Source organism: Diabrotica undecimpunctata, chromosome 8, assembly GCF_040954645.1.
Source record: "Diabrotica undecimpunctata isolate CICGRU chromosome 8, icDiaUnde3, whole genome shotgun sequence".
Classification (NCBI taxonomy): Eukaryota; Metazoa; Arthropoda; class Insecta; order Coleoptera; family Chrysomelidae; genus Diabrotica; species Diabrotica undecimpunctata.
The window spans coordinates 65,540,568-65,553,606 of NC_092810.1; the positions used below are offsets into that span (position 1 = coordinate 65,540,568).

Below are 13,039 nucleotides of genomic sequence, written 5' to 3' on the forward strand. Positions count from 1 at the left end.
GGATATATAGAGGATTCAATAAGAAATAAGAACGATAATGCTCAAAAAATTTTAAACCCTCATGATTCTCCAACATCGGGAATGATTGCTGAAAGTTGTTCTCGACCATCAGTATCATCAACAATTACCAATGCGTATCAAGAGTCGGGAACAGTTTTGCACGGTTTCAATTTTGAAAATGCCTCATTAAATAATTGTACTTTTAATATTACTATAAATAAAAATGATGTTTAATTGTTGTTAATGACATTTGTATTGTTGCTTTGTGACATGTTTCATATTGTTGCCATGACAACATTTTTCCCTCCGCCGTAAAGAAATGGGAAAAAAAACTGCTGCCCGCGGAGACATCAAACTTTGACAGGATTAAGTTAGATAAGTAATGTCATCATTATTTGACGTTTGAAGAAAAAATTATATAAATAATGAATGAAAAGACTGATATGTTTTTGTACACACTTATGTCAAATCAAAAAATGGAAAAGAAAAGTATTTTTGAAGTGTGTAAACATTTATTTCCTAGCTGAGCGCTTTCGGCTTACAAAGCCATCTTCAGAGCTATACTACAATAGAACACTAATTTAAATGGCTAATTTAAAGTTTAAAAGGTTTCGCTTACGTCAAGTTTTTAAAAGTATCACTACTAGGGTAGATCTCATTTGATAGGAAAATATAGAAATTTTTCTTTAAAATTTTTCATTGAAAAAACACAAAAAAGACTGTACACTGGATTCCACAAAAAACACCTTAAAAATTTTAAAATATAATAAGGGAAGTCGAATGCCAGACATTTAAACGATTCCTCTTCTTCTTCTTCGTCTTTATAAGCAATTCTGCTTGTTCATTGGTAATACCTCTATGGAAGGTTGTCACTCCATTTTTTGCGCGGTCGTTCGATACTTTTTGTGTCTGTTTCGCCATATAGTATTATTAAGGAATCCTGCCAGTCGATTTGTTTTTTGTACTTGATCTCTCACTTCTTTGTCTAGGTCTCCATAGCTAGACAGTATAATTCTCAGATTTTTATTTCCATTACTTGTTCAATACTGATGCCATCAATTCCTATTTTACATCTGGTTGGTGCTTTGCTGACTACTATCGTTTTAGTTTTCTGAGATGAGATTGTCATATTAAATTCTTTTGCTCTTATGTTAAATCTGTGGACCAGTCTTTGCAAACTATCTTAGGCTATCAATATTGTGTCGTCTGCGTAACAGAGTATTTTTATTTCTTTGTTTCCTGTTTTTATGTGTTTATTTTTGCTGTGTTTATTCCTTTGTTTTCATTTAAATGAGTCCTCAAAGGTGACAATTGACATATGTCATACACAGAATATTAAGATTATTAAATTAACAAAAAATTCTTCTTCTTCTTCCTACTTTATAAATAGGCTTAATGCCTGTTTTACGTCGGTTTTTAGCCTCAATTGACGTTGTCTGACCATCTTTTCCTCGGTCGTCCTAATGATCTTCCATTTGGCGATTTGTTTCTTGCTATTCGTACTATTCTATTTTCTGTTATTCTTTCGATGTCCATTCCATTCCACTTTTCTTCTTTTGGTCCACGCGTTTATTTCGTCTATACCACATCTCGCTCGTATTTCCTCACTTCTTACTCTGTCTCTTAGAGTTTGGTTTGTTATTTTTCGTAAGATTTTCATTTCTGTTGTTTCCAGTAGTCTTTGTGTTTTCGCCGTATCTGCTCTTGTTTCCGCTGTGTACGTCATTATCGGTCTTATTGTTGATTTATATATCCTGGTTTTCGTTTCCGTTGTGAGGTATTTGTTTCTCCAGATTGTGTTGTTGAGACATCCTTCTGCTCTGTTTGCCATGTTCACTTGTTTTTGTACTTCTTATTCCACTTTTCCGTAGCTCGACAGTTTTATTCCCAAGTATTCAGTTTCCATCACCTGTTCTATTATTTTGTTATTTACGACTAGTTTACATCGTCTCGGTTCCGCTGATATCACTATCGTTTTAGTTTTCTCTGTTGAGATCTCCATGTTCTATATGAGCGCCGTATCTTCGAATTCTTTAATTAATCTTTGTAGGTCATCTTTATTTTTGGCTGTTATTATGGCGTCGTCGGCATAATAACAGCCGAACAAAAAATTCATGAATTTAAATTCATAATGAAATAAGAAATTTATCGAAGACTGTCTAAAATTAAGTTTTATAAATCTTAGATTGCATAGCATCATAATCGACAGTCTAGTCTTTTCTTCTATATTTGATGGAAAACTACACAGTAGAACCATTTATATTACCTCTACAGATATGGGCTAATATGGAAGTCTTTCAAATAGTTAAAAAAGACCAGTACGAATATCTTGGCCACGGTTTGGATCAGTTAAGAGACCCGCCATCATGCCGAGCTCGTGCTAATTGGATCTTAATAATTTTTACTGATTGAAACATCGTCTTAAAAATACAGACTTAATTGTCAAGAAATGAGTAGAAATTGGGAGGTTACTGACAGTACCGCTGCTGCCTTTAACAGATACTTAGTTACGTAAAAGGAATAATAAAATCTAATAAATCAGTAAAAGAGTAATAAAACTAAACATTTTTTTATTATACAAAACAGATCAATACCAGTTTGCTTCTTATATAGGCCAATCGTAGAATCCAAAATAGGACTTATGAACATTCCATTTCGGTTAGCAATTCTGATTCAATTTCAGCTCTACGTCAACACAATCTTCATACAGGGCACAAAATTGATTTTGAAAACTCCAGAACCATAACACACAGCTGCTTCTATAAACCAAGAATTATCCGAGAAGAAATAGAGATTGAAAGAAGACCAAATTGTCTCAAAAAAGGAGATTACGGTATCCGGTTACCTTCGAAATGGAGACTTCTCATAAAGAAAACATCGTCCGCTCTTTATTCTAACCAAAATACCGCAACTCCCACCCTAACCATGTCATCATCGACCGTTAGTGATCCGTGTAGTAGTGTCTGGAGGCTCAGGAGACTGAGACCCCAGATACCCTGAAGAAGATGTCAGAGGAGATGTCGAAAGCTCGGTGCAATAATAATCGACGCGGTTCAACCCGGAAGCCTGGTGGGTTTAATATTAATTTTTATGATATTAATCCCTAGTTTTAGGTTATATATATAATTTAAATATACCAAAGAAAAAAGAAAAAGTACACTTACCAAATTTATTGAATTTTGTTCATATGTTGGTCGTTGATAATCGCTAATTTGTTGATCTAATTCCCTGAAACGAGAAAATTTCTTTAAGGACAGAAACGTAAGGTACTAACTTAGTTACATAATATGATTTACGTTATACATTCACTAACAGCACTTGCCATCTTATTCTTCTTCTTCAGGATCTAGCTCCTTGACGAAAGTTGGAGATCAATATGGTAATCTTAGCTTTATTTTCAACTGTTCATTGTCTTTAAAAAATTGCTTATTATATTTGAACGCGGTAGCTCGGGTGTGTACTGAACCGAGAGACTTTTTTAATAAAAATTCGTATCTTGTCCGAAATTCAAACTCACAATCTCTAAGTTGTTACGCTCAGCAAGTTGACGTTCTTACCAATACGTTACCAAGGCAGTTGTTCTAAGACAAATTAATATTTTTACTACAGAGAAATGCTTTGAGGTGAAAAGCTCGTAAGAAGCCTTGGAGGTGAATTGAGTAACCGATGTATAAAAACTGAGAAAAGCTCACTGCTACCTAGCTTTTAAATTAGGGGTCCTAAGAATATAACTCAGCTCTGCGAGCAAATCCTATTCTCACATCCCCGAAGGTATTTTTCCGCGTAACCACCGGATACATGGCGTCCAATGGATGTACGTGATATGCCAGACGAGAGGGGGTGGAGAGTGAGTTCCTGGCGCCACAAAACTGGGCTTGCTCCTCATCGCTCAAAAAATTAACCTTGCAAAGAAGCCTAGGTGTAAGCCTACACAGTACAAGCCATAGTATACAGGACGGAGAAATAAACAACGAACTACGCAAAAAAACGAAGATGAAATGAGGAACTTAGAACATTCAGGGGATATCGATGAAAACAAAAGAAGTGGTAAAGGAAATAGAACAATGTAAAATGGATATACTCTGTCTGACAAAAACAAAAAAAAATCAAGGTGTGCTGACCTTAGGTTCATACGCTCACATATATTCAGGTGCAGAAAAATCGCAGAGAGAGAGAAAATATTATAAACATCTTGTAAATATTCAATATGACAACGAAAGGATTATCAAGATAATACTCAAGAGATTTGGAACAGAAACGGTGAACCTTCTGTGTACGCGACTTCTATCAATTAATAGAGCAACAATTGGATGTAATAAAAAGTAACAAACACTTATTGTTGCAGTTTACTTAAATGAAACAGTAGGAATTCCAGAAAATGATAAAGTATTTGGACGATATGGGGATCCAGCTATCAACAATAATGGAGAACAAGTCATTAACATGTGCAAACAATTTAAAATTATGGGACTTATGGGAACTTGAAGATGAGCAGGCGATTCTCCTGTTGCCGACAAGAATGTAGCTTCAACTAAATTTTAAATAATTTTAAACTGTTTGTCCTTGTTAGTGTAGTGTTTATACAATTTTATGTTTAATGTTATGTTTATTACATTCTGCGCCTGTTGGATAGCCCAAAACTGACGAAATGCCCCTGATGATGCTTTAGAAAAGCGAAAGTACTTGGGCAAGATTTAATTAATAAAATTGTGTTCGATATCTGCCTTTAATTTTATCAAAGTGCAGATAAAATCGTTTAAATATCTAGGAGCACTTTTGACAACAGATAGGATAGGACAAGAGGAAATGAGACACCAAATAGAACAGGAAAAGAAAGTAACTGGAAGTCAATTGAGTATAGTGGGACCAACATATAATTGAGAAAACAAAGATTAGGATTGGAAGAACATTTGTGGAGTCTGTAGTAATGGGAGTGAACTGTAGATATTAAATGCTGACGCAAAGAGAAAGTTAGATGTATTACATATGGACTAACTTCGAAGAACCGCCAGAATATCAACGCTTGACAGAATTACCAATGAGGATATTAGAAGGAGATTAAATGCCACAGACACATTAACTGATAGAATAGAAATGAATAGTCTTAAGTGGATTGGACATCTACAGATAGAAGAAAGTAGATGACCCAGTAGAGTACTTAGATGGAATCTGCCAGGAAGACTAAGATTGTTCTGCAGTGGAAATATTAGAAAGGCATTGGAGCATAGGAATTTGTAGGAAGAGGACGCTGATGACACGCAAAGATAGTGACTAGGCGTGGGAATGCGGAGTTAGTTAAATCCCCTAATAAATGTAAATAGAAATGTTTTCATCTTCATGACTGCTGACCTTGGTTCGTAATCGTTCTAACGTTTCAGTGATCCAACGGCACACATATTTATATTTATTGAGTCTCTCTTGATGTGTTCTGTCTACTGCAATATTTCCTTGTAGATGATATTTAATTTTTAAGAGTGTTTCTAGATCTTCAAGTTCACTGGTAGTGCCACTCACGTTCTACTACGAAATCGAGGGGAGAAGTGATTCTAATTACAAAAATTAACGAAATGCTACATATTACAATTAGCGTGAAATCGGTTATATTTTAATTATAATTCGAACAAGGCTAATTTTTTTTTTAATTTAAACAATTAGAATACATCTAATCTACAAGATTAATCAACATTTTTTTTAACCTAATTTTCCTAAGATTGTTTGTAAGCTAGATGTCACCTGGCTCATCCTAGCTTTTTTTTGACATGAAATGCCCACTTCTTTGTTGTGGTTACACAGCACAGCACTAACTCTGCTTTTCACTAACTGCTCAAGTCCTTGTTGTGGCTACAATGCACCACACTAACTAAGCCTTGCACAACTTCACACATTACACAAACTCGAACGGTTTAGTCCTCTTAAGCATTCGCATCTGGGGTTGAATGAGAAGAAGCTGAAGTACTTCATGATTGGGATGCTTATGGTACCTCTCTTCATGTCTCCTGGCGACTTTCTTAATTTCATTTGAAATCAACTCGACTTTAGGGTCTCTACGTAAATTGTCATTCCGAATATACCAAGGAGCACCTACAATATTCGTTAGTATTCGGTTCTGGAGCGTTTCTAGATTTCTATAATTGCTTTTTTTGATAGAGCCAAATAATTGTAGGCCATATGTACACACCGGTTTCAATATCTGTTTGTAAATCAGTACTTTGTTCTGAATGGAAAGTTGAGAGTACCTACATATCAGCCAATACATATTTTTGTACTTAATCTTCAACTGTTCAGTTTTCCATTTGAGTTTGACGTCCACATTTAAACCCAGGTATTTCTTTGTTTTTTTTTATTAGGAACAATGCTGTTGTTTAAGATAATTGGGAAATAATTGATTTTCTTGTTAGTAAAGTTAATATGAACTGATTTCTGCTCATTAAACTTTATACGCCATTTTTTGGACCAGTGTTCTATGTCATTAATTGCATTTTGTAGGTTAACCGTAGATTCTTCTATAGTTGCTCCTATTGTCAGGACTGCTGTATCATCAGCAAATTTGGCTAGTTGAATGTTTTTTCTCTCCGGAATGTCAGATGTATACAAAAGGTATAGTACTGGTTCAAGAATGCTACCTTGTGGAACCCCTGCGTTTATTTGCTTTAACTCAGAGTACTTATTTTCCATTTAGGTATGACTGCAATATTTCAACGAGTTGCATGGGAAATATTTTCTTTAGCTTCATTAACAGGCCTTCGTGACATACTTTGTCAAATACTTTTGCGACATCAAGGAATACTGCTGAAAAAATTTTGTCACCTTCCAATGCTTTGCCTATTTCAGTTATTATTCGATGGATCTGGTAAACTGTGGAGTGTTTATCACGAAATCCAAATTAGTGTGTCGAAATAATATTTTTTTGTTCAACTATATGGTTCATTCTTCGTAGTAGCAATTTTTCAAACACCTTTAAGATTATGGATAGTAAGGAGATTGGCCTGTATGATGGTTATTCATGGTTATCTTGTCCTACTTTGGGTATCATTATGAGGTATCAATATGGCCTCTGCAGTTTTATAAAGGACGAGAACATATCTAAGTCTAAAATATGCATTTTTGAGGGTAGTAAGCTTTACTATGGCTTTTCTAAGTAATTTTTTTAGTATCTCACCATTAATCAGGTAAAACTCAGGCACTTTTTTGTAATGATGTTCTTGATTAATTTTTGAACTTTTTTTGTAGTAGTCAATTGTATGTTAATAGAAACAGATAATAAAGCTAATAATAAATAAATATAAATAATATTGTATTACCTAATTCGTGCTTCCTCAAGTTCTTCTGAAGAATTTAGGGAATCACAGTCTTGAACTCTTTGTGCCCACTTACTCTTTACTTCTTCTTGTACTTTCTGCTTTAGTGCATTTACTCTCTGCCTTTCTTGTTCGATGACATGAGATCCTAAAATAAAATATACTTGTAAAGTAGAAGCATTCTACAGAAAACCGTGTAAGATAAATATTTTTTAAACAGATTTTTTAAATAGATTTAAAACATTCCAGATTGCAGTAAAAACAAAACGCAAGAAAATTATTCCGTATGTTAGACGATCGTGAAGCCTTCATTAGTTGGGTGATTTTAAAGGTGGGATAAAACATATATAACTTATAAACAAGAAGACTGATTACCCGACAAAAGTTTAAAAAACGATAAAACATAAGACAGTAGCAACTATTCATCCACTGCACAAAAAGGAGTGATTTCAACAATTATCGTGAAACCTCTTTGCTTCCAGTGACCTACAAAATCTTATTTAGGCTGTTGTTAATTAGTGAGGAGTCCAGTTTAAATCAAAAACTGGGCGAGTACCAAGCAGGCAATAGAACATCAAGGTCCTGTACGGAATAAATTCATAACATAAAGACAGTAATACCATATGCTAACTAAAGATCAAAAAATATAGGACCAATCAAAGAAAATGAATAATTCCGGCGAAAAATCATGAATTCGTGAATGATATGAACACTGGGAAGACATTGTTAACACGAGAAAACAGAGAATGATGTTTTATGGCCATTATAGAACGTATCAATGAATATAAATCATCCCTGGCGTCGATGACACAAAGGGATTGCGACCTCACTTCAATGTGAGTCTCCCTTCACAATCCAAAATGAATCTGTGGCTTTGAATAGAAATTCGGGAGCGAATCGAGTGGAACTAAGTATTATTATTACAATGAGAAATAGGCTAATTGCTACAAAAAGGCATTGATATGCTAGAAAATTAAAAGATACATAAAAATAATCCAAAAGTGCAAAAATGAATCAGATATTTCCTCATAAACAAAGGGGGTAAGTCTGGTAAACGTCAATAAAAACAACCAGAAGTCGAATAAAATATATGGAGAAGTGATAATGAAAAGTATCTAATGTGATTTGTGGGGTAATAACAATTACTAATCTCTAAGTAAAACCACAAATTATAAAACAATATAGGAAACATTTCGACATCACTGCCATCGTCGTCATCAACTTCAAGAAAAATCTTGTGTACAAGTGTACAAATGTTTCTTAATGTAAAAAATTGCTACGTACAAGAGTCGCATTTAAAGAAAAGTGGCTAGATTGCCAACGCCACAGGGAACATCTAATTACTATTTAGAACTATTCATTAATGGGTTATTCAAAGGACTATACAAAAATTGCTCTCCTATGGGTATCATTTTGGAAAGAGGTTGGGAACAAGAGCTAGTGAAATGTGTCAGCATTATTAAGATAAGCTACGACACTGAAAATTTAGTTGTTAACCTAGATAGGCAAACAACATTACTATTGAATTTATCAAAAGACTGAAAACGGGGAAGGGTAGTAATTGTTGGTAGTCTCCCTTATGAAGGCTAAATAGGGTGATGTAAGTATAGGCCATGTTAGATATGGTAAGGGTCATCTCATGATATAACTACTTATATAATAAATTTGGTAACAACTCCGACCGAGCAATAGAATAGAAAACATAAATGAAGTCAAAATATATACTGAGGAAGAAGTTAAAAGTAAAACTCACTCACTAAACTAAAAGTTTATGTTAATGGAAATGTAAAGTTTAGATGACAGAAGCTGTTCCTTCAAAACTATTTCAATAGCATTTGATTTAATTCTACTAATTTCATAAGATTCCAAAATATCCACTATATTAGTCTTTGCATGCGTGCAAGAGTTTAACATTAAGAAGAGAATAGGGGTGGTTGGTTGAAAGAATATGGTTCGAGAAAGCATAGTGTATTGTAAATGTCTGTGTCTTTGTATTTATTAATTAATTTTAAATGTTCTGCAATACGGGTGTCTATTCTCTTGCCACTTTTGCCGATGTAAACTGTCTGTGAGTTTGTTCTTGGTATAAAAATTTCTGTCAATGTTTGTTCTTGGTATAAAATAATCTGTCAAAACATATCCAGGAGCGGACATTGAATCTGACCACATACCTTTAGTGGGAGCCATAGATGTGAGACTGAAGACAATAAAGAAAAAGTCTAGACCTAACTACGACATGACAGCCCTGCAACATCCGGAAGTTAAAAAGCAAGTGGGGGAATATATTAACAACCAAGTTAAACAACTAAAAGAAGAAAATAACACCCAACGAGAAATCAACAAATTCGAAGAAATTATTAAGAAAACTAAACAAGATCTGCTAAAACCAAACAAAGAAACAAAGAAGAAATCTTGGATGACTCCAGAAATCCTTCACTTAATAGAACGCAGAAAGTTAATTAAAGGAAATAAAGATGAATATGAAAAAATGCAGGCTTACATCAGAAGAAAAATAAGAGAAGCTAAAGAAAAAGAAGCTGTAGAGAAATGTAAAGAAATAGAAAGACTACAAGCCAAGCATAACAATTTTAATGTACACAAAAAGGTAAAAGAAATAACGGGTACTTTTAAAAAGCGAACACAAATGAAACTCATAGACACCAATGGAAAATTAATCATTGACACCCAAGAGATGAAAGACAAATGGAGAATATATTTGGAGACACTTTTTCAAGATCAAAGAAGGGATTATAGGCATCCATTTTCAGAGAGGATGACGGGCCCGGACATACTTAAATCCGAGGTAGAAGAAGCAATAAAACGGATGAAAAGCAGGAAAGCTGTAGGGCCTGATAATATCGAAGCTGAATTTTTAAAACTCTTGGAGGAAGAAGGAATAAATTGGATCACGGCTGTCTTCAATAAAATATACAATACAGGAATCATCCATGATAAATGGCTAGAATCAGAATTCATAGCGATACCTAAAAAACAGGGGGCTAAAAAGTGCGAAGAATATCGAATAATCAGCCTAATGAGCCACATGTTGAAACTGTTTCTTAGAGTCATCCATGGAAGAATTTATAAGAAGTGCGAGGAACAAATATCGGACAGACAGTTCGGCTTCATTAACGCAGTGGGTACCAGAGAGGCACTTTTCGGAGTACAGGTACTGATTCAAAGATGCAGCGACGTTAACTGCGACGTATACGCGTGCTTGATCGACTATGAAAAGGCATTTGACAGAGTTCAACATCAAAAGATGATAAACATTTTAAAAGAAGCAGACCTGGATGACAAAGACCTCAGGATAATTTCAGAACTATACTGGAATCAGACCGCATACATGAAAATTAACAGAGAAGAAACATATCACATAAAAATACTACGTGGAGTTCGACAGGGATGTATCCTATCGCCGTTGATATTTAATATGTACTCAGAGAAAATTTTTCATGAGGCTCTTTACGGAATAGACGAAGGCATCCTTCTAAATGGTGAAAGAGTAACAAATGTTAGATATGCCGACGACACCATGGTGATAGCAGATAGTTTAGAGGGACTTCAGAGGCTAATGGACAGAATAAACGAGTACAGTCAACAGTACGGACTAAACATTAATACCCACAAAACGAAACAAATGATTATCAGCAAGGTGAATATAAATGGGGCTCATCTATACATTAATGGGACGCAGATAGAGCGAGTAAAACAGTATTGCTACCTGGGAACTATTATAAACGAATAGGGAGCAATGTACAGGAAATAAAGTGCCGCATAGGAAAGACAAGAACGGTCTTTAACAAAATGAGCGCCATCTTCAAAAGTCACAACATATCCCTAGATTCAAAAATGAGACATTTGAGATGCTATGTTTTCTCTGTGTTGTTGTACGGGGCGGAGGCAAGGAACCAGAGATTGTGTTTACGATCAAACGCATAAAATTGCAATATCTGGGACACATTATGACACCGTTACTCCCTGCTGCAGTCTATATTGCAAGGTAAAGTCAGAGGTAAGCGAGGACCCGGTAGAAGGAAAATATCGTGGCTGCGGAATTTAAGAACATGGTTTAAGAAAACCTCAACGGAGCTGTTTCGAGCCGCAGCGAGCAAGGTCATGATTGCCAATATGATTTCCAACATCCGAAACGGATAGGAACCAGAAGAAGAAGAATAAAAATTTCCTATATAGTTTATTAATAAGATATAGAGGGTAATTATTATTTAATGCTAACTGTTTGCAACGCTGAACGCCTCTTTGGATAAGGGGAGTTTAAAGGCTCTAGCTAAGAAACTATTGAATGCTGACATTTTGTGAAAAAATGGATGGTTTGAACGAAAATTAATCATAGCATATATAGTTGTGGGGTTCCTGTCTACTTCAAAATTCAGTTTTGTAGAGAGAGGAGTAATTTGAAATTAAAATATCTAAAAAGGGACGTGAAGAATTAGTTTCGAACTCTAGTAAATTTTATCCGCGGGTGTAAAGTGTTAAGATAATTTAAGAATTCAGTTCTAATTCTATCTTTAAATAGAGGATTCTGTAGCATCAATGACTCCAAGTTACTACCCATGGACAAGCTCCAGTTGTGAAAGTAAAATTTATAATCAAATTTAAAAAAGTTTTGTTCCAAGCATAGGCCTAATATAAACAGCAAATATCAAAAGTGGTATGAGTAGGTATTGAATTCTTGAAAAGTAATTCTCTAACCAGGTGTATGTATTCCTGTGGGGAAATACTACTGAATAAATTGGTAACTGGAAACATGTTAAAAATACCATCTAGGTATAACATAAATGTTGGACACAAAGCACCAAAAACATCCAATAAATATGTATGTAGTATGCTGCCACATAGTATAGCAGTTATCACAGTAATAGTTTTGACTTTATAAACATAAACAAAAATTACCTTGCTGACATAGATGAATATGTCTGTTCCTTTCAATTTCTTTCAGAGATTCAATGGTTTTCCTTCCTAAAGAGTCCGTACCCTCTTCGATAATAGGTGTATGGGAAGTAACTCTACTTATTCTGTCTATGTCATCTTGACTAGGGAATTTTTTGCCTGAAAGAAATTAACAATTGCAAAACACCGTAATTTTAAACGATTTTAAAAACAAACAACTGCTTCTTAAGTTTTTGCAAAATTTAATAATAACTGGTTTCATACTGTGGTTTTAATTTAGACATTTTTTTCTAAGTAGTTAAACATATGTACGGTTATTTATGGGTACATGGTGAAAAAATTTAGAAGCGGTGAATAATTTGTCTGAAATTGATAAATGAGAACTAAGTCTGTATTTTTTAATTAATTGAATTTTATGGATTCCAGAAGTTAAACTTTTAGCTTTTATTAGGAAAATTAAGTGCATGCTTCAAATCAGCGCTTCTATTTGTATGATCTCCCATATTCGATTTTAAAAAGTTCTCTGTGTTGGTCAGATGTAACTATTTGGTCCAATATTTATTAGCTTTTGTTTTAATTCCATCTCTTTTGTAAATCTTGACATATATTGGCCGATATGGTACCTGGACATTCAATTAAACACAGTAGTATCGCTTAGTAACGCTATCTATTTTGGATGGCAGAAAATAAACATCACTGTGTGTCACATACATTATTTTCAATTTTTTAACAAAAGTAGATATATTCTTCTGATATACATGCATATGTACATAATACACCGTCCTCCATAAAACAAATATGTTTCTTAAAGGTAGAGGAAGTTTCAAATA

The 13,039-nt window shown here is 34.3% G+C and overlaps 1 protein-coding gene across 1 annotated transcript in view; it reads right to left on the reverse strand.

The window, feature by feature from the left end:
• LOC140447648 (uncharacterized) overlaps positions 1-13,039 on the reverse strand; it is a 221,085-nt gene that overhangs the window by 47,246 nt on the left and 160,800 nt on the right. Inside the window, 3 exon segments of the mRNA XM_072540422.1 lie at positions 3,165-3,228; positions 7,302-7,446; positions 12,213-12,368. Of these exon segments, the coding sequence (XP_072396523.1) occupies positions 3,165-3,228; positions 7,302-7,446; positions 12,213-12,368 (365 nt within the window).